The following is a 23465-nucleotide window of genomic DNA, read 5'->3' as shown; positions in this document are numbered from 1 at the left end:
AGGAGGGATTCGGACGGACGCCGCGACGACGACGCAGGAGGGACAAGCCTCGAGAGCAAGAGATGCGTCGCATCTAAAAGACCCGGACACTCGTTTACGCCTCGCGCTAGAGAGCTTCGTGCTTCAAAGACAAGAGACTTTTTACAGCAAAGCTGTATACCTCTGCCCTCCAACGGTGTCATCTCCGTTAGCAAAAATTCCAAAGTGCCAAGAATACACTTATACACTGCATGCTTCGCCCCTCTCCAGGTTTCACGTTAGGGAATTTGTTTGGGTCCTCACTGTCATTCTGACTCAGGAGAAATGCTTGGAATGTGAATGACTTTGGTCGCAGCGTCCGTAATCTGCGGGCGCCCTGCTCACCGATCTGGGATATTTTCGTCGCGATTAAACTGAAGCGGTGAACGCACCAGAACGCCATATCTCTCATGCTTTAAGGACTGTCCTGATTTTTTTGCTTCGTGTGCGCCACATTATTACCGTGACCGTGGTGGGAGTGTTTGATGTAACAGTAGGACGCTTTGAAAAACATTCGGTATGTCTGGAGGCAGTTACAATGTGTAGCATAAGAAAGTTGTAAGTGCGCGGAAATATAGCCGTTATAATATAACCGATAGATCGAATAAAAAAATACATGCATATATATATATATATATATATATATATATATATATATATATATATATATATATATATATATATATATATTGTGAATCAGAATAGAAAATGAGGGGCTCGTTGAAAATAACACACACAAATAGGTTGGCAGTCAAGAAAACCACGGAAAGCTAAGGGGAGGATGTGGTAGGTCATTGAAACAGATGAAGAATTTGAAAAGAAAGTAATTCTTTATCTGTTTCAATGACCTACCACATCGTCCCCTTTGCTTTCCGAGTTTTTCTTGACTGCCAACCATTATTTCTGTGTTATATATATATATATATATATATATATATATATATATATATATATATATATATATATATATATATATATATATATATATATAGCGAATCAGAATGGGAAATGAGGGGCTCGTTGAAAATACGACAGACATAAGAGTTGGCAGTCAAGAAAACCTCGGAAGGCAAAGGGGAGGATGTGGTAGGTCATTGAAACAGATAAAAAATTTGGAAAGAAAGAAAGTGGAGAAAAAATGCCCGCCAGGTGGGATCCGAACCCTGTGGCGCTGGCTACCACCCCCAAGCACAGGAAACAAAAATACCTAAACATAAATGTCCCAGAAAGTGGAGGGGAAAATCGCCCCGCCGGTAGCGTAGTGGTTATCGCACCAGACCGGTATTCTGGAGGTCGTGGGTTCGGATCCCACCTGGCGGGCATTTTTTCTCCACTTTCTTTCTTTCTTTCCAAATTCTTTATCTGTTTCAATGACCTACCACTTCCTCCCCTTTGCTTTCCGAGGTTTTCTTGACTGCCAACTCTTATTTCTGTCGTATTTTCAACGAGCCCCTCATTTCCCATTCTGATTCGCTATATATATATATATATATATATATATATATATATATATATATATATATATATATATATATATATATACAGGGTGTCCCAGCTATCATGCACCAAGGTTTAAAAAAAGGGAAATTGCGTAGCTCGAAGAAAACCTAGTGCATAATGTTTGCAGTACTGTGAAGAAGCGGAGAGTAATTTTTTCGTTAACGAGACATAATTAATTAATTATAATTAATTATCTAACTCGAGAAATACTGTCTAAATCACTAAAGTGTCAATGAGGCACTTGTAGGTAACCACGAGGGGCATCTAACTACGCTATTTTCAGCGACGAACTAATTGCGTACTCATTTATTTTGACTGACAAAGGAAACCCGCGAAATATGAAAAATACCACGTGACGACGCTTACGCGCGCATTGTAAAGCAGCGTCCCCAAACAAAGCTGATTGAAAGCAACTGCTTTGCGTGTTACCCGCCCGAAGAGACAGCGCATCACCTTGATAATAGCATGCATGGAAGGAGCAGCAGCAGCAAGATTCGCGGGACGCGTGTGGAGATAAGGAACAAACTCGGTCGCGATTTCTTCTTTCTTTCTTTTGTCTATTTCATTCTGGCTAACTCAGAGGCAGCCTGTTTGAGGGCGTTGCTTTAGGGTGCGCACGGAGGCGTCGTCACGTGGTATTTTTCATATTTCGCGGGTTTTCTTTATCAGTCAGAATAAATGTGTACGCAATTAGTTCATCGCCGAAAATACCGCAGATAGATTTCCGTCGCGGTTACCTACAAGTGCCTCATTGACACTTTAGTGATTAGGACAGTATTTCTCGAGTTAGATAATTAATTACAATGAGTTAATTAAATCTCATTAAAGAAAAAAATACTGTCCGCTTCTTCACAGTACTGCAAACATTATGCACCTGGTTTCTTTCGAGTTACGCCTTTACTCTTTTTTTAAATCTTGGTGCATGATAGCTGGGACACCCTGTATATATATATATATATATATATATATTTAAATATATATATATAACACAGAAATAATGGTTGGCAGTCAAGAAAAACTCGGAAAGCAAAGGGGACGATGTGGTAGGTTATTGAAACAGATAAAGAATTACTTTATTTTCAAATTCTTCATCTGTTTCAATGACCTACCACATCCTCCCCTTTGCTTTCCGTGGTTTTCTTGACTGCCAACCTATTTGTGTGTGTTATTTTCAACGAGCCCCTCATTTTCTATTCTGATTCACAATATATATATATATATATATATATATATAGTAACGGAACATCACATACAGGGTGTCCCGGCTATCATGCACCAAGATATAAAAAAACTCGAAGACCACCTGGTGCATAATGTTTGCAGTACTGTGGAGAAGCGGGCAGCATTTTTTCGGTAATAAAATTTGCTAAATAATTGTAATTAATTATCTAATTTAAGATGCACTGTCCTAATCACATAAGTGTCAATGAGGCACTTGCACGTACCCACGAGGGGCACGTAACTGCGGTATTTTCAGTGATGAACTAATAGCGTACACATTTATTCTGACTCATAAAGAAAACTCGTGAAATATGAAAAATACCACGTGATGGCGTCTCCGCGCGCATCGTCAAGCAATGTCCTTAAACAGGCTGCCTCTGAGTTATCCAGCATGAAATAAACAAAAGAAAGACAGAAAAAAACACCACTGAGTTTGTGCCTTATCTTCACACGCGCCCCGCGAATCTTGCTGCTGCTGCTCCTTCAACGCATGCCATTATCAAGGTTATGCGCTGTCACTTCGGGAGGGTGACAGGCGAAGCAGTTGCTTTCAATCAGCCTATTTGGGGACGCAGCTTTACTATGCGCACGGGAACGCCATCACGGGGTATTTTTTTTGTTTCGCGGGTTTTCTTTATCAGTCAAAATAAATGAGTACGCAATTCGTTCGTCGCTGAAAATATAGGAGTTAGATGCCCCTCGTGGGTACCTACAAGTGCCTCGTTTAAACTTCAGTGATTAGTACAGTAATTCTCGAGTTACATAATTAATTACAACTACTTAATTCAGGTTAATTAACGAAACAATTACTGTTCACTTCTCCACAGTACTGCAAACATTATGCACTAGGTTTTTTTCCACGTTTATTGAAATGTAGAAAAAACACCCGGGGGTCTCTTGCTAGTGCATCAGACCCCCTTAGGGGTGGCGATAAGTTGAGGTTCACGACGGGTATGGGTGGGAAATAGCAAGGGAAAAATAGTGGGTCGGATATGAAATGCAGGAGTGTGTCCCACACTGCCTTCACTAAATTAGGTGTGTAGAACGGACGCAGGAGGTCGTTTTCTTTGAGTACCGCCATTGCTCGTTTTATAAATCTTGGTTCAGGATACCTGGGACACCCTGTATATGGTGTACGTGTACGAAGCTGGTTCGCGTACCTTGGCAAAATAAAATGTGCTGATCCAAACCATAAAGTGACATTACCAGCCGAATTAGCATAGATTGATTGATTGATTGGTTGATTGGGGGGTTTAACGCGCCGACGCAACGCAGGCGATGAGGCGCGCCGTAGTGGAGGGCTCCGGATTAATTTTGACCACCTGGGGATTTTTAACGTGTGCCTAAATATCGTACACACGGGCGTTTTTGCTTTTCGCCTCCATCAGAAAAGCGGCCGCCGCGGCCGGGAATCGAACCCGCGAACTCGTGCTCAGCAGAATTAGCATAGAGTGGGCTGCTTACGGTAAAAATTCAGGTGTATTAACTAGTAAGCTTCCTCTGTCCCTCAAAGAGATTGTGTTTAATCACTGCATTCTTACAGTAATGACATACAGTGCAGAGCGTTGTAGTCTCACTAATCAACTTGAAAGGACACTTAGATAGGCCCAACAGGTTATGGAAACGAGAATGGTAGGGGTCACGCTGCGGGGCAGGAAATCAGCCGCGTTGATTAATAAACAGACTGGGGTGGTAGACATTCTAGTACAAATTAAACGAAGGAAATCGGCATGGCCGGGTCACGTCATGGACATGGGGGACAGCAGGTGGACCATCCGTTAAACACAGTGGCTGCCAGCAGACCACTAACGCACGATGGACACGACGAAGAGATGAGCTGCGAAAATTCGGGGGGAAAGCATGGCCTCAACTGACACCATCCGGAGGACGTGTTTGGTGGTGGGAGTATATATATACAGTCGAACACGGATATATCGAACTCCAAGGGGATCGCGAAAGAATTCGATATATCGATAATTCGATATATAAAATACGTTTATCTGAAGATTATCTGACAACTCCGCACATCACTGAGAGTTTTCTGAAGTCGGGGAAAACGGTAGTTTACCGTTTTGACCCTCAAAGCACGGAAAATCCGAACCGCAGCATGATGACCACCGCACTTTATTTATCATTGAAATGTCTTTGAGCTTCGCTTGTTTTGTTTTTTTTTTCTGCGTCGTAAAGTTCGCCAAATTGTCTTCAAGATTACAAACACGCACAAATGCTAAAATCAATGCTGTGTACTATGCCATAACAGAGGCGAATAACGCTGACGTAACCTCGGCTGCAGTAGGCGGTTGGGGGCGTTGTCAGGCACTGAGTGCCGTTATCTTCAGTATCCGAACCGAACACCTCCCCCATCTGGAGGCGTGCAACGAAGTCGCTTTGCACCCGACACGCTCCGGAATAGCCGGGGCGGGTTGTGCTGCATTCGCCTTTACGTCAATGTTGATGCGTGCATCGCCATCAAAACTACTGCGAGGAATTCCGAACGCCTTATCAACCAACATCTTTTCAGCAGCCTGCACCCGACGAATTCCCGCCTTCGTTGCTCCGAAATGGATGCCTTGACAAAGCAAACATACAAAGCCGCATCGGTCCCCCTACACGAGCCACCAAACAGCTCAAACACAGAAAAAGAGTGCCTCCGGTCAATTTCTTTTGCTCCTTTATGTCCTTTCGCCCCAACCACTATCGGCGTTCTAGCTATCACGGAGCTGCCCCTCGTGCTAGCGTGAATACAGCTGTTGAAGGCCATCGAAGCGACATAATGCCGCGGACGCCGCCTCTGTCTCACCAAGCCAGGCAGCTCCTGCGATGAGTCAACATTATCATCAACTCCACCCCATCAGAAAAAGCAAACTTTCAGGGGCACCTTCGGCGCGGAATTCGATATATCGAATTTGCCCATGATCAGGAGTTCGATATACGCGTACAACAGTCCTATACTTTTGCATGGGATTTTCAAGGGGATGTTTGCACTGTTCGATATAGACAATAATTCGATATATCCGTGTTCGATATATGCGTGTTCAACTGTATATATATATATATATATATATATATATATATATATATATATATATATATATATATACTTTGATTGCGAGAAGGGCTGTCTTTGGTTGCCGTAGCAAATAGTAAAAAATGGGTATAGCTTCTAACAAAACTGTTTATTGGTCGACGTTTCGACCGGATGCCGATCTTTCTCAAGATATATCAATATATATAAATATATATATATATATATATATATATATATATATATATATATATATATATATATATATATATATATATATATATTGGGAGACAGCGTTTCGCAAGAAGGCCTCTATTCGGTCGCCGAGCCCAGACGTGGGGATGATGATGATAATTGACAGATGATAATGGCGATGGGTGCACACACATGACTAAACGAGAAACACACACCTTGGTGTCCACAATGCAAGCGATGATGGTTATGTTGCGTTTGGGCATAATGTCCGGCAATAACGTCCCTATGCTCACAATATATATATATATATATATATATATATATATATATATATATATTGAAAAGCGGTTTATTGGCTGGTAGATGCAGACGGTCGCAGAGGTCCAGAACCACAGAGAGCGAGAGAGCCGACGAACGGTCACACCCAAAGCCGCGCAGACCGAGCTTCTTCTTCGTTCACACGAGCGGCTGGTTGTCTGCTAGCAACATGGCGATGTCCGATGGCACATGGCCATTACAAATGATTGTCCCCAGTTCCTAACTATTGCAGCCCGCGTTACCTCATTACAACTACCCCCCGGGGAATAAAGCGCCATCCTGGCGTGTCACGGGGCACACGACACTAGGGGATCATAATACGGTTTCAAACGCTGGACATGAACAGTCTCTTTCCCGCGGCGACGGAGGTCTGAGGAAGGTGTCATGGGCTCTATGACGTAGTTCACCGGTGACGTCCGTTCGAGGACACGGTAGGGTCCGTGAAACCGAGAAAGAAGCTTGGTACACAATCCTGGTGCGGTGGAGGGAATCCATAGCCACACCAGAGATCCTGGAGAATACGTCGGGTGAGTAGCTCTGTCGTCGTGCCGAGATTTTTGATGCAACTGATCTTCAGTCGTAAAGGATCTTGCAAGTTGGCGGCATTCTTCCGCGTACTTGGCAGCTTCAGAAGCTGGGGAGCACTCGGAGCGATCCGGTCGGTAGGGGAGAACCGTATCAAGGGTACATGACGGCTCGCGACCATACAGGAGGAAAAAGGGCGAGAAACCTGTTGTGGCCTGAATGGCTGTATTGTACGCATAAGTCATGTAGGGCAGCACAAGGTCCCAGTCGTCGTGATCCGCTGAGATGTACATCGACAGCATGTCGCCGAGGGTGCGGTTGAAGCGCTCAGTGAGGCCGTTTGTCTGCGGATGGTACGCTGTACTTGTTCGATGGACAACACGGCACTCAGCGAGGAGGGCGCGAATTACGTCTGACAGAAACACACGTCCCCTGTCGCTGAGGAGCTCACGAGGCGCCCCATGCCGCCGAATGAAGCGCCGTATGATGAAAGAGGCGACGTCTCGTGCTGTGGCGGCAGGCAGAGCCGCAGTTTCGGCATAGCGCGTCAGGTGATCGACGGCGACGATAACCCATCGGTTGCCGGAGTCTGTGTCGGGCAAAGGTCCATACAGGTCTATACCAACACGGTCAAATGGTTTCTCCGGGCAAGGAAGCGGCTGCAGTGGACCCACTGAGCTGGAAGGCGAAGACGTGCGACGCTGGCAGGTAGTGCATGACCTAACGTACTTGCGCACAAAGGTGTACATGCCGCGCCAGTAATAGTGGAGACGGACACGTTGGTATGTTTTTAACAAGCCAGCGTGGGCACACGTGGGGTCGGCATGAAGCGATGCGCAAATGTCGGTGCGAAGGTGCCGAGGAATTACGAGCAGCCACTTCCGCCCTTCGTTGAGGTAATTCCGCCGGTAGAGCAACCCGTCACGAAGCCTGAAATGCATAGCTTGTCTGCGCAGGGCCCGAGGCTGTTCAGTACGGGAGACGTCGGAGAGCAAGGAGATGAGCGAAGCAATCCATGGGTCCTTGCGTTGTTCAGAGGGCATGTCAGTGAAAGAGAGAGGGGACACAACAGCGTCGTCAGGCAGGATGCAGGCATTCTCTGGTGACACTGGAGAACGGGATAAGGCATCAGCGTCGGAATGTTTGCGGCCAGACCGATATATGACACGTATGTCGTACTCTTGTAGCCGTAAAGCCCAGCGAGCTAGCCGTCCAGACGGATCTTTTAGTGTGGACAACCAGCATAGCGCATGATGGTCTGTGACGACGTCGAAAGGGCGGCCGTACAAGTAAGGTCGGAACTTATCTAGTGCCCAAACTATGGCCAAACACTCTTTTTCCGTGACGGAGTAGTTTGCCTCAGCTTTTGTAAGGGTACGGCTAGCGTAGGCGACAACGTACTCGTCAAAGCCCGATTTTCGCTGAGAAAGCACAGCCCCAAGACCAACGCCGCTGGCATCAGTATGAACCTCCGTGGGGGCGTTCGGGTCGAAATGCCGCAGGATAGGTGGCGACGTAAGAAGCTTCCGCAATGTCGCGAACGCGTTTTCACAAGCAGGGGACCACGAAGTGAGGTCTTTAGAGGTACCGGACAGAAGCTGCGTCAATGGTGCAAAGATGGTCGCAAAGTTGCGGACGAAGCGCCTGAAGTAAAAACAGAGTCCGAGGAAGCTCCTGAGGGCCTTCATAGATGTCGGCTTCGGGAACTCCGCAACTGCCTTCAGCTTAGACGTGTCGGGTAGAACTCCATCCTTCGAAACGACGTGGCCCAAAATAGTGAGCTTGCGAGCGGCGAAGCGACATTTCTTGAGGTTGAGCTGCAGCTTTGCGTCGGCACAAGTTAAAACTTGTTCTAATCGGCGTAGATGTGTCTCGAAATCCGGAGAAAAAACGACGATGTCGTCAAGGTAGCACAGGCATACTTTCCATTTTAGTTTGCACAAAATGCTGTCCATCATGCGCTCGAAAGTGGCAGGCGCATTACAAAGGCCGAACGGCATCACATTAAACTCATACAGGCCGTCAGGTGTTATGAAAGCCGTCTTTGCGCGATCAGCCTCGGCCATAGGTACCTGCCAGTACCCGGAGCGCAAGTCGAGCGACGAGAAATATTCGGCACCCTGCAGACAGTCGAGGGCGTCATCTATACGTGGGAGAGGGTAGACATCCTTTCTAGTTATCTTGTTGAGGCGCCGATAGTTGACGCAAAAGCGTATCGAACCATCCTTCTTGGTCACAAGGACTACGGGAGACGCCCAGGGACTGTTGGAGGGCCTAATGACGCCTCGCTCAAGCATCTCGTCCACGTTTTCATCAATGGTACGTCGTTCTTTGTGGGAAACGCGATAAGGTCATTGTCGTAGCGGCGGGTGCGAGCCAGTGTCAATCGTGTGTTCGACTGTTGATGTTTGACTCAGCGGAGCTTTCAAGCAGTCAAAAGACAAGCGAAACCGATGGAGAAGGGCCAGCAGTTGATCTCGTTGTGAGGGCGTGAGATCTCCATCGATAGCCTGATTGAAAACGTCGGATGGTAAAACCTCTGCTTCGGATGAAGCACTCAATTCAGCGACATGAGTGATAATGGGAGTATCGTCCAGAACATCGATGACAGCACTTGGCTCGACAGGCTCAATCCACCCGATAGTCTCGCCCTGTAGCAGCGAAATTTCATCCGAGGACCAGTTATTAACAAGCATGCGGCTCGTACCAGCATGGGTCGTTAACAGAGCGGACGGCAGCGGAAGACGTCTCCGTCGGATGAAGAGATCGGACGGCGTAAAAAGCACGGTTGTGTCAGCAGTGCACGCACAGCACAGGGTCACGAAAACCGAGCAGTGCGGCGAAATTTTCGCATCTTCGCTGACGAGCAATTTAGCAGCAGTTGCCTCAGTATGGTGCGGGTCGCAATCTGGTGCAAGTTCAACTTCCGCACGCGCACAATCGATGACAGCGTGGTGACGAGCGAGAAAATCCCAACCCAATATGAGGTCATGCGAACAAGTAGGAAGCACGATGAACTCTACAATGTACAAAACATCCTGGATCGTCACTCGCGCCGTGCACGCTGCAGACGCATGGACGTGCTGTGCGTTTGCAGTACGTAGCGCAAAGCCATCCAACGGCGTCGTCACTTTTCTAAGGACACGGCAAAGGTCGGCATGAATAACTGAAACGGCAGCGCCCGTGTCGACTAACGCCAATGCACGTCGATCTTCCACAATTACGTCTATAACATTTGAGGGCGAAAAATGAGGCCTTGGACAGTTCGCTGGTAACGCAGTTCTTGCCTCCTGAACTGCGTCATCTAGTTTTCCTCTTCGGTAACGGTTGGTCGGCGGCGCATGGGAGAAAGAGACCGACGACGACGGGAGGACGAGCGACGGGTAGCGAAAGTGCGGGAGTCAGAAGGTGCAGCGGTGAAGTCGGACCTGTAGGAGACTTCGCGTGGCGATCGGCTGCTAGGGCCATAAGTAGGGGCGCCGATATCGTCGTTGGTGGGCGTCAGGCGTCGGCGGCAGTATCGGGCGACATGTCCGGCATAGCGGCAATTGAAACAGATGGGACGGTTGTCCCACGTTCGCCAGGCACTGCTGGATTGCGGCGGAGGCCGAGACAAGGGCGGTGGCCTCATCGGTACAGGGTGTTGGTAAGACATGGGGACCCGCTGAGGGGGGACACCCACGGCGTCAGCGTACGTGACGATCGGTACCGGAGTCCTTGCGACGCTTTCGGCATACGGCAGCGGGGTGGTAACGCTCAAGTTATGACGAGGAGGCGCAGTGGGAGTCGGCGAAATGGCGTCAGCAACTTGCTCTTGAATTACACTGCGGAGTGTTGGCGCCAAAGTACACGAAGGCTCCGGGGTGTATGGCAGCAGGGAGAGCTGACGGGCGACTTCTTCCCGCACTATCTGCTTGATCTGCAACAGCAGAGAAGAGTTGTCGGGGTCACGGACCAAGCTCGCTATGGCGTCGTCTTGGACAGAGGTGCGTCGCGTGCTCACTCGCTGTCGACGAAGCTCGTCGTAACTCTGGCAAAGGTTCACCAGTTCAGCAATGGAGCCCGGGCCTCTCGCCAAGAGCATCTGGAAGGCACCCTCGTCGATGCCTTTCATGACGTGCTTGATTTTCTCAGTGTCTGTCATAGATGGATTCAGACGCTTGCAGAGGTCCAAAACATCCTCGATGTAGCTCGTGAACGTCTCGCCGGTCTTCTGGACGCAGCCGTGCAAGCGTTGTTCGGCGAGCAGTTTCCGCACGGCGGGACGGCCAAAAGCAGCAATTAATTCCGTCTTGAAGGCCGGCCACGCGGTTATGCCGGATCCGTGGTTGTTGAACCACACTTCGGCGAGACCGGTGAAAGAAAACCTGACGTTATTGAGTTTCATGGCGTCATCCCATCGGTTATGCGTACTCACACGTTCAAAGGACGCCAACCAGTCCTCAACGTCTTGCTCCTCATTGCCGTTGAACTTGGTAGGTTCACGTTCACGGAGAGCGCCAGCACAGATGATAGCTGGGCTCGGAGGCACATGGGGCGTGTCGTTACCGCCAGGCATGGCCGTTGGTATGGTGCGGCTGTGTAGTTCCAGGGCTTGGTCAGGGACGCCGACCGACGCGGACCGACGTGATCCTTGAGCTTTAAGGGGATTACTTCAGAACCCAGCCGGGCGTAGCTGAAGAACCGCAACCTCCACCAAAATGAAAGGGGGTTTATTGGCTGGTAGATGCAGACGGTCGCAGAGGTCCAGAACCACAGAGAGCGAGAGAGCCGACGAACGGTCACACCCAAAGCCGCGCAGACGGAGCTTCTTCTTCGTTCACACGAGCGGCTGGTTGTCTGCTAGCAACATGGCGATGTCCGATGGCACATGGCCATTACAAGGGATTGTCCCCAGTTCCTAATTATTGCAGCCCGCGTTACCTCATTACAATATATATATATATATATATATATATATATATATATATATATATAGAAATCCCTCGTTATAACGAAGTCAGCGGGATGGCGAAAAATTTCGTTATAAGTGGTATTTTGAAATAAGCTACCACTCGAGATAACTAAAGTACTTGAGCTTTCATTGCGCCACTACTGCGAGCAATCAAAACACAATGTTTCAGGGAAGCAAAACCTTATTCCGGTGCCAACAAGGCAGTGAGCTCTGACAGTTTCATGTTCTTGCCGGGCGTGAGCAACCCCCGCTCCAATTTCACCAAGCAGTGAATGGCGTGCAAACGCCTCACAGGCTTCAGAGCGAATGAGGAGGGGTAGGCAGTGGCCCCTTCTGTGGGGAAGGAGGTGGGGGGAGCGGGGAGGGCGTCACGGAACGCTACGAGAGTTTCGTGCTGGAAAGAGTCGCAAATTCGCGACTACAATCTAAGGTTGCGTTTGTTGAGCTCAAAAACCAATTAACCTTAACTGCTCATTATGGGACACAGCGTAATCATGAACAATGACCGGTTTTGCACTAGGAGCTTTGCATGATAACTTGGAAATTTTTTCCCGAGCTGTGCAGCCATGAAGTTCGCAAAACAAGACCGGCCAGCTCTCAACGACACTTCTGATTCTACTCTTCGGTTCGACCCTCCGTTGTTGATATTGCACTCTCATTGCAATTCAGGCCATTTTTTCTTTCACGCACCATCAACTTCCTACCCGCTCGCGAATTTTCCCCTCCAGACAATTGAACACTATAGCGCTCTATGTAACAACAGGGAAATGAATGAGTCCAAATGCAGTAATGGTCTGTTGCTGCTGGAAGCGCGAGCGTAGCGCAAGCTGACCAAACGAAATGTCATTCTCGACAGCTTCCAGGGGATATAAAGAGACTTTGCCCTCCCCTAGCTGCAACTTTATTACAGCAATCAGGCTGCAGCAGGGCTCCACTGCGTAACAGCGAAAGCCCACACCTGATGTGTGCAAACGTTTTGCATTTCTTAGTTTGTTTAAAAGGTCCGACACCTGCAAATTGTTAATACTTGACAAGTGTGACCGCAGGAGCTGCTCAGTGGCTATGCCGTTTGCTGCTGACACCAAGTGGCCTCGATCTCCCTTCCCCATGACCGTTCTTCTGAACAAGATGGAAATCGAAAACGTCCGTGTATCAAGATCTTGATCCACGTTTAATATCACCAGCTGGTTGAAATAAGTCTGCCGGCCTGCAACATAAGCTGCCCCTCGGAGAAGAGATATAGCAGGGGGAATCAAATGCCCCAGTTTTTTTGTGTTTGTACACGGAAAAGAACAAAACAGGAAAGGCGAATCACGTTGTTTTAAAATATTACGCAAAAAGTAAGTAAAACCGAATAAGGAAAAAATGCGCTCCAATCCACCCTGTGAATGCGGTGGGGAAGCAAAGCAGTAAACGGCTCCCACAACGATTATCCATGCGGCGCCACTTAAATTCACTGACGTACCTCTACAAATAGTGAAACCAGAGACAGGTGAGGTGCGCTTAATCGCACCTTTTATTACTTCAAAGAGATATTCTTTGCTAAGGTAAATCAATGCATGATTCATGAACGGTGGTTGGTTGAATTGTTTGGTGAAGTACATCAGGTAAAACTTTTTATATAAAATTAAATTTAACTGAAACACAGTCTCTTACAATCTCACTTCTCCGTCTCTGCCGCCACCGACGAAAGTGGAAAGTGGAAAAGAGTGGACTGGGGATGTTTAGAACTTATTTGGGAGTTCACCAGCACACAATCCAGTACGGGGGAAGGGGAGAGGGTGATTGGAAGGGGTTAGGTGAGAACAAATTAGGACACTCCTTGACTTCATCCGCGAAGCGAACATTTTCATTTTCATCTAATCATCATCACCTCATAATCTCATATATATGCCCTGTGGCAAAATAAACGTTCATAAAAAATGGGGACAGGGAATGAGGGAGAGAAAGAAAGAAAGAAAGAAAGAAAGGGTGCTTAAGGCTGGCCGGCACGTACTGGGCTACATCCCTTTGATGAGGTTGGTCTCCTCGAGGAAAGCCCGGACAAGTCGGAAGGTTTTCCGCCGGATGGAGTTGCGGCCCGTCAGGAAAAGCAGGTGCATCAGGGTGTGGCTGGGCAGCCCGAGACGCTGGAGTGCGGCCCGAAGCTGTGCTCTCGGGCATCGTGCTGGCGGAAGGAGCAAAGCGGATGCTCCAGGGTCTCGGGGTCTGGGCAATCAGCACAATTGGTCGACAACCGGCGGCCTTGTCGATGAAGGCGGGCTGCCACATTGCAGCAATCGAGCCGAATGCGGAGGACTATGGAGCGGGCGTCCCTGCTCATGCGGCCAGGCAGGACCTGTGTAGTTAGGCCGCTGATGACTCTGGGGTCCGGTGCATCGTCTCCACCTCCCATGCCAGGATGGGCTGTGCGGTGTCGAACGGCCTCAGGTCGTGGGAGGCAGGAGGGGCCGAGCCGGGCTCTGTGTAGGTAGCCGCAGCCGGGGACGTGCCCTGGAGCCTAGGCAGAGGCGTATGGCCGACGCTGGTCTATCTCCAGCTCCACCCACCGCAGTGGCTGCAGGTGTACCAGTGGCAGAGCATACAGGGCGGCCGAGGACGCGATTACATAAAACACTGGCAGGGCCACGGGGTGCAAGCAGCCCTGGCCTCGTGCTAGCAGCCTCCGCACGCCCCAATGGACTCCCACCGTGCGCTGCTGGAGTGCCCTCAACGCTGAGATCCAGGTCGGTCGGCAGTTAATGAGGAGCCCCAAGTATTTGACCCTCAGGCATCACGGCAGCGGCTGGCCGCTGAGGGTGAAGGGGGGGGGGGGGGGTTGTCCTGCGTGCCTGGTAGCCACGGGGGTGATACGAGATCGGCGGAAGAGACGGAGGAGAAGTGAGATGCCATGGGTTGGTGTAAGCTTCCATTAATTTCTCGAACTCCTAGTGCATGCGCAAGGCGCGCACACGGCGGCTACACAAGACGTTGGAGGAGCGCATAGCGGTGCATCATGTCGCGTGATGCTAGCACGTGGAATGGAATTCAGCGAGAACGCAGGGGGTAATGCACTGCCTGCCTTCCCCGTCTCCGCGTGGGCTCGTAGCTCAATCGGTAATACAACGGTCTCTCGATCCGTTAATCTATTCGTTCCAGGTTCAATTGCTGGCGGTGCCAGTAACTTCTTTTGTTTGTTCGCAGGAGTTTTCTGTTGACACCAACGGTTGCGAAAGAACCCTTGGGAGGTAGAGGTAAAAAGCTTTGCTTTAAAATAAGCCTAACAACGCTATCTTGTTTGCGGCTCTCATCGCACGCCGTCACTGGCGTGTGCTGTCGTATATACTCCCCACTTCGGCATTTGTAGAGTTTATTGATTGTGGGTTTTAACGCGCCGACGCACCGCAGGCGATGAGGTCGTGGAGGGCTCCGGATTAGTTTTGACCTCCTGGGGATCTTTAACGTGCGCCGAAATCTCGTACACACCGGCGTTTTTGCTTTTCGCCTCCATCAGAAATACGGCCGCCGCGGCCGGGAATCGAACCCGCGACCTCGTGCTCAGCAGCACAACGCGTTAGCCACTGCGCCACCGCGGCGGGTGCATTTGTAGAGTTGGCAAGCCACCAAGAGGGAACTGCTACAAGAGTGGCACAATTTATGTGCAAGAGGCGCAGCCTTTGAGCCTTAGCTAAAAAACATTTTGTTTTACCGCAAATGCTGAAAAATAATAATTCTTCTTGAGCAGGCAGATAAAATACCAGTGGGGATTAGTTGTGTGCCTTAACTTTTGCATACCTGATAATTGGGCAAGGACAGGCGAATATAACATTTACTGCCACATGACGGAACGCGCCGACCCTACTTGACAATTTGCTGGCACGCTGGCTCTTATTGTCCTGAACTGCGAAGGGCAGGTCGCTATCTATAAAGCCAGACATCTTACAGGGGAATATTTGGGGCTTCTATCATTAAGAAGCAGGAGCAAGCCGTTTCCTGCGCTGCTATCTGGCACCTACCTTTTGTTGTTCTAAACATTAGATCAATGATAACGGGGTTGGAAAGCTGAGCATGAATTCGTGTGTTTGACTGAAAGTCTGCGCTCGTGGTGTGTGCCTCTTCTGTAGTCCTTGTTTCTGTTGCACGGTAGTAAAAAGGTTCATTTTGGGCCGCGCAGCCTTTTTTAAACGCAGCTGTCTTTCTTGGGCTGGGTAAGCGTTAAAAGTTCTGTCTGTCTGTCTGTCTGTCCGTCCGTCCGTCCGGCCGTCCATCTGTCTGTCTGACTATCTGTGCCTCACCCGAATAAAGCATTAACATTAAATTAACGCTTTGAAAAAAACATTTAATCACTCTCATTGGCGTGACCAACCCTGGTCCTATCACTCTAATTTGAAAGCACTCTTTTGTAGCGTGAGCTACACTGGCCGAGGTTGAGCTGCTTCGTGCGGCTCCTGGAGAGCCGTGCTACGCTTGCGCGAGGAGCAGTGGCATCACACGGCGCACAGAACGTTGCTCGCTGCCAGGCGTCTCTCACACACCCCACGCGCGCAGCTTCTTCGCCGACCCCCGTTCCGCACGTGGCGGCCAGGTCCACTTGATCATGCGAGGGGTGGCTGGGTATGTAACGGATGGCTCATGCGTCGCAGCAACAGTGGCGTGTGCCTTCGGAACCAGCTTAGCTGTGACGTGATTCGTGACGCTGCGCCGGAGCCGCTTGATAAAAATATATGTGTCACATAATGCGTATACCGTGTGTGTGTCATTGAAGAAGCAGTAAGTATGATAATCAAGCTAAACTTAGACAAGCCGGAAAGTTAAGAATAACCAGCCGAACCTTTGCTCACGCTACGTATATGCTAGCATAGACGAGCTACGCCATTGCTATTTTTTTGAGCCACGGGCGGCCGATGACGGCAATTGATTTGGAAGGATAATATGGGCGCTAGGATAAGCTGCAGGCAATACTCGGGGGGCGGCTGCACATTGGGTCAACCTAATCAGTCATGACGGGAGAGAACACCGGCTGTATCCACCAAGATCACAAAGTATTGAAAATGCAGCAAACACAATCATTGCAACGGGCTCACTGCATGGTTGTACTTCCCGCAGAAGAGCGTTGGCATTTAAACCAGAGAATGCGTGATGCTTTGTCGTTGTATGCCCTCCATTTCAAAGAGCGGCTTATGGCTTGGCCAAAAATATATAGCCAAAAATTGTGAGTAGTCTGGAAGGTAGGAGTATAATTATAGGTGTAAGCGACATAGGTGTTGAAGTATCCAGTGCGCCATTTAGCAACAATGGCTGATTCCTGAATAATTCCCAGTGGTAAATTTCGACTACGCCCTTGCAACACTTTACCGAATATAGAATTTTGTTTCATAAGTCACCCTGTTTACAATATTCGGTGGGTGCGCGGTTTTCTTATGTCAAATATGAATTGCGTGCAAGCATAAAGTTGAAACTTAATTGTAAAAAAGAAAAACTTTGCAATTAACGATTGAGGTCATTTCGGTAATTGTTTTTTCAACAAAGTTTGCAAGCGATATAGGAGCACAAGATGTACACCAGCAATTTTTATTACCGTATTTCGACAAAACAGTTTACTGCTCTTACAATCGGTGCATCGTAACTTTTATTTTCAAGTAAGAATTTGTGCAACGGGACACAGGAAGCCAGTTTACCATGAACAGTTCAATTAGGGACAGTGGATGAGGAACGTGGACATTGTGAGATGCGCAATGAAACTGCCAGATGGCTGCTGGTGTTGAACGATGAAAACACTTCACTCAGTACGGCAAAAGTGAAATCGATGGTTTTCTCTTGCTCTGGGATAACCAAAATTTAAAATATTGAAATTATTCAGAGCGGTTTACGTACCAAGAATTTATTGTATGTTCGGAATTGCATAAGTAAAAATCAATAAAAATCATTTAGGTCCAACAAATGAAGACCAATTCCCGTCTTAAGAGTGAAAGACGGCGATTCGAGTTACACGTGCTGGAATTACGGACTAGGAGTACAGAGAAACGCTCAAGGCGATGGCTGTAAAGTGAATCCTAAAAGAAGAAAGCAATCTGATTGGCCAATTTATTTCAAGGGGTCTAAGCGGCACAACGGCGCCATAAAATATCCGCGCATAAATCCCAGTTGTTCTCGTTCGAAAAAACTTGACCTACTATTCGTTCCTCGCGGCATAGCATTCCCTGTCCCTCTTGTTGATTGTGGTGTTTATCGCGCCAAAGCTACACAATGGCTATGAGGCGCGCCGTAGTGGACGGTTCCGGATTAATTTCGATAAACTGAAAATCATTAACGTGCGCCGAAATCTCGATACACGCGAGTTTTCGTTTCTCGCCTTCTTCAGAAAATCAGCCACAATACCTACATTGAACCCGCGTGCTTGGGCTCAGCAGCACAATGCCTTAGACACTAAGCCACCACGGCGGATCTCCGACGCTTTTGTAAAATACCTGCTTCACAATACTGCGAGGGAAAGTTTGACAACCACCTGAATGCAGCCATACGGCTACAAAGGAAAGCTACAAAGCTTCCTCGGAAACTTCGCAGTTGAAGAAATTTTTCTGGGTACAGGATTCGAACCCGGGACCACCACTTAACCGGAGCAGTCACTCTGCCAACTGAGCTAACCAGGAGGCTAGTCGTTTGTAGCACGAGAACGAATTGTCCAACAACTCAAAGTAATGGACAGGTGTTAATCGATCAGATTTAGGGGAAATCCCCAAGGGGGAGTAAGTTTCTGCGAAGCAAAGTTTGACATCCACCTGAATGCAGCCATACGGGTACAACCTTTGGGATTTCCCCTAAATCTGATCGATTAGCGGCTTCACGTGAGTAGCGCTTTCTCCTGATGGGCTGATTTCCACTCAGGCGCCTTGGCAGAAAGGAGTGGTATTACTGACACTGTCTCTGAAGCGCCGCCTCGGGCTATCATGGTGCAGCCCGTTCAGTTATGGTCAAGGTTGTCATGTCCGGCTTTCGAATCAATATTCTTTAGAGAGTAAACTCCCATGGTTATTCTTTGAACCTATAGTTATAAGACTACTAGGATATCTTTTACGTTTCATACAGGGTTACTTTCCCAACAATAGTTAACACACAGTGCGCTGTGAAAATAGGAGCTATTACTAAAGCGCATATTCCCTTGTGCAGGAAATGGAAAATACCCATGACATGGCCGAGGATGTTGTCATTGAGGACCTGGTGCTAAAGTCTAGCGTACAAGATCTTCCTATCCCGAATGTGGACTTCGCCACTTTCATTCGGAACCGGTTAAGGGAGCACCCTGGTGCCACTGCACTGGTAAGCAACTTCCAGTTGATGTTTTCAGAATTACTACGTATCCGCACAAATCTCTAAATGTTGGTCCACAGATGAAGCCAAAGAATAGGTTTTGGTTGTTTTTGAACAAATCATAACGCTGCATCTTGATGTTTCGGACAGTAGTACTTCGTGGCATGGAACTTGTAACTTCAAATAATGATACGGATGAGAAATGTAATGTTTTTGAGACAAAAAAACAAGGAAAACTCGCCGGATTACTTACTGTCTGCTTGAAAGCACGCAGACACCACGTACGGACTCGAGGAACAAACAAACAGAGCTACGAATCGCAACAAAATTTATATTCACAAGAAGTAAACATGCAAACATTCGGCAGGCTATTCTCTTGTCAAACATTTATGTCTGAAAACTATTTCATATCTAGACCCGATGTCTAATGACGAGGTTGCGCAACTGTGGCCAGTGTTCTACACAATGAGAATCACGTACTCATTAAACCTTATTTTTGCTCTCGGTGCATGTGCATACATGCGGGCTTCGTGTTTTTCCGAACAGAAGCAACCATTGAAGTAAGTCACGAAGTGCGATTACTCCAGTTTTTTGGAAAGTTCATGTTTCTTGTATTGTATGGGTGGTATTCTTTGAAAAGTTTAGCTGTCAATTTCTTCGCTTGGCAACACTGTAAACCGCCACAGACATAGCCGATGCGCCACGGACATGGTGCGTCTTGGGTCACTGCGCCCGCACGCCTAAGAAAAAAAAACACCGGCGTGCGGCGTCTGCTCGGTTTTAACCCGATTCTTAACGGTGGTGTCGTCAGAGATGTTCTTAATCGCACTCACATAGGACTCGAGGCAAAACTTTGCGTTCGGCGAGGTAGAGTTTGTTAACGTGCAAAACAGTCATGTGCTTAGCACGGACAAGTACTGCCATCCCGCGTAGCGCGACGTAACGAGTGTCGGCGCACTCACACGGTTGCCTGCATGCATGCCTCGGCAGTGAATACAAGCAATATCAAACAGCGATTTGTACGCCAGATGTTAATTGCGTCATGTGACAGCGAACATAGGACAGTACTCGTGTGGCATACTGAACATGTTGCGATTATTGCCTTTCCCAGTCCCTTTTTGCCATTTTGTCCTTTAACGTTACCTTCTCTTAAACGGCTGCGCGTATGCCGACGCTTTGTAATTCCTCTATTCAAGGGCCAATTCTTAATTTGTGGGAAACGTTCAATCAGGACGTTCGAGGCAGAGCACGGCAGTGTGGGTCGATTTATTTTTTCTACAAATATTACAGGACAAAAACGTTCTGTAAGAGCCCGTACAATCTCAATAACACCCATGTTAAAATTGATGCGTGAAATTGGGAATCACCACTTCTGCTTACCATTTAAAACGAGTGCCTTTCTTCCCCCACTTCTCCATACACAATCTCTGACATCCACCGCACGCCGACAATCTCACCTTCTGCAACCCACGGGGTTCATGGGGGAGCAGCATGAGGACATGCAAGACGGCATTGAATAAAACACTGGAATATGCTCACAGGGAGCTTTGATTGTGCTGCGTACACATCCCCCTGGCTATTTGAATTATCACAATCCCAAGGATCCGACACCCCCTATATCAACAAAACCACTTCAAGACGACCCCCCCCAACTAATTTCTCAGACATACGATCAGCAAAACAGTATACGGTCTGTCTTCAAACCATCCCACCACTGCGAAGGACACTGGCTAAACTTATGCCGCAGATTCAGTACGTTTCACACGGAAAACTGGCCTTGCAAAAAAACTTAAGGCCACGTATTGTTCAACCATTCTAATTAGCCGCTTTGTATATGAAACACAATATCAGCACCTCAAGTATGGCAAACGCCAAACTAAACATTCTCTTGTGACAAGCATACAAAGCCACGCTGGAAACAATCATCCTCAATACTTGCACCCAAATGCTCAAGTTAAGAATACATTGCCCGTGGCAAAAAAGAGAGGAGACGCTTCAGATTTCTCCGCTGGTACGTATTGAAGTAACACCCATAAGACAAGCCACCATACAAAGGTCGAAATTTGAAACACTATGGAACACCACTGCCACAATAACACCAAAGCTGCATGCACCTATCCAGCTGACTAGACATTCGAGTAGCCCTTTAAAAAATGCCCCATACACTACCTATAGATGGCTAACCAGCAAAGCCTTAACATGCGGCCAGTGTTCACCTGTTATTCCTTATGATTTAATAAAATGTTTTTTTATTATACGTTGCGTGTTTGTAGTATTTTTGTACGTTCCTGTTTCTGCTCAAACAGTCACTGGTCGTGAGCTGCCTTCTTTTCGGAAGTGCGCATGACGCGTGGCCTGCCGATTTTGCAGCAACATGCGGCTAGTGATTACCATTGCCACGTTGACACCACTCAGCCGTCACCACCGACCGCCGCCCCTTCCCGCCGTGTTCCCTTGATCTGTGCTTCACGCAATAGCTCGTTCATCGCTGGGCTCTGCTGCGAGAGAGATAACGCAGCCACACTATTTGCCTTCGTTCTAACTATTATTCGACCTGGTTTATACACGCATGCGTATCGGGTTACGCCGAAAGAGGTTTTGCGTTCACAAAACCGATGAACATTTCTTTTGCCTTGCAATACGAAGCGGTGCTTTAAAAAACGTGCACCCAGTTACAGAAACGCCCGACGCGTAGCTAGCGCCCGACCCATGCACTTAAAATACGGCGGCAAACTGAAACTCAGTACACTGACAGCTCAGTCAAGCAAATTTAAAACAGTGTGTACGCGTCCGTACAACGTTCTTTGTTACCCACACACTAAATTTGACGCACATCGCAAATACAACGGAAAGCCAGTTTCGTTCATGCATTTTTTTCTTGCAAAGAGCAGCCTGCGGAAGAAGTGACCACCGCGCCGACACTGAATTGGTTATTTGAAGAACAAATGAAATGAATCCACCTCGAGGTAAATACTAAAAACATGGTGGTGGAGGGTTCTCGTACCACTGTGCACGACCGGAGAGACATCATATTCAAGTTTTAGACAATGGTGTCGTTTTCGCAGTCTCCTCAGCATGTCATTCCTCTTTGTTCCCTAGTGCGTTCTCACTGTAGTCGTGCGAGCGCTGTAAAGCCTATAACAACAGTTGCATAAAGACTTGAAGCAGTTACTTTTCTAATATTACACTTTATTAATATGTAGAACCGTCACCAGGTTTCTGGCTCAAATACCGTGAGGTGTTAGTAGGTGTGTGTATCCAAAAGGCGTCCACAACGAAAACGCTAGTTAAAACTTTAAAATTTTGCCTTTTGCCTATTCCCGCAGATTGACGCAGCTACAGGCCAGCGCTACACAAATGGCGACGTTGAAACGATTGCAGAGTCTGTTGCGGCAGGTCTCCAGGAACTAGGCCTCCAGCCAGGAGATACGGTCTGCTTCGTTTCACAAAACACTGCAGACGTGATCATTGCCTTTATAGCAGCCAGCTTCGCCGGTGCGAAAACCACTTTTGTTAAGACAACCTCCACCGAAAGTGAGTGCAAGCTATGCCGCATTGCTGCTATAGTGAGAGTGAATGAAATGTGGGAACTTCATATGGTTCCGGAAATAAACATGATAACAACGCAGTTATGGTTTTTGCATAATGACGTGTGGGCGGGCTGAAAATATGCTCAGCAAGTAAAGCATGTTCTGTCTTCTTTTTTTGACAATGGTTCATCAGTGAGAGTATTTCATTATATCAAGATTCCATTTTGTCACAATCATCATCATCAGCATCATCATCACCAGCCTATCTACGCCGACTGCAGCGCAAAGTGTTCTCCCATAGATCTCCAAATATCCCGGTCCTGTGCTAATTGTGAACAATTTATCCCCGCAAACTTCTTTCTCTCATCTGCCCATCTCACTTTCTGCCGCCCCCTGCTACGGTTGTCTTCTCTAGGGATCCACTCCGTTACCCTTAATGAACAGCGGTTATCTTGCCTTCGCATTACTTGGCCTGTCCACACCCATTTCTTCTTCTTGATTTGTTCTAATCTGTCCTTAACACGCCTTTGTTCTCTCACCCACTCCGCTCACCCCCTGTCCCTTAATGCTACACCTATCATCCGTTCTATTGCTCGCTGAGTCGTCCTCAATTTACGTTGAACCCTTTTAGTAAGCTTCTAAGTTTCTGCCCCATAGGTAAGTACCGGTAAGATGCAGCTGTCACGCACTTTCTTCTTCAGGGACATTGGTAGGCTGCCATACGTTATCTTAGAATTCCTGCCGAATGCACTGCACCCAATTTTTATCCTTCTAATTATCTCTGCCTCATGGTTGGGATCCCGGGTGACAACATGGCCCACGTAGATATACTATTTCTCACCATACCGGGGAACAATTCTACACTCAATCTAATATGTTCGTTCATTGGAAG

General features: G+C 47.8%; 1 protein-coding gene across 1 annotated transcript in view; it reads left to right on the top strand.

Moving 5' to 3' along the window:
• The window catches only part of LOC144157881 (uncharacterized), a 67252-nt gene that overhangs the window by 8858 nt on the left and 34929 nt on the right, over positions 1–23465 (top strand). Inside the window, exons 2-3 of the mRNA XM_077688598.1 lie at positions 18903–19052; positions 22370–22577. Coding sequence (XP_077544724.1) covers positions 18903–19052; positions 22370–22577 — 358 coding nt within the window. The remainder of the gene's footprint in view (positions 1–18902; positions 19053–22369; positions 22578–23465) is intronic.

The sequence above is a fragment of the Haemaphysalis longicornis genome, unplaced genomic scaffold, assembly GCF_048455015.1.
Source record: "Haemaphysalis longicornis isolate Haplotype H1 unplaced genomic scaffold, Haemaphysalis longicornis Haplotype H1 scaffold_10, whole genome shotgun sequence".
Classification (NCBI taxonomy): Eukaryota; Metazoa; Arthropoda; class Arachnida; order Ixodida; family Ixodidae; genus Haemaphysalis; species Haemaphysalis longicornis.
This window is presented reverse-complemented; position numbering and strand designations above follow the sequence as displayed.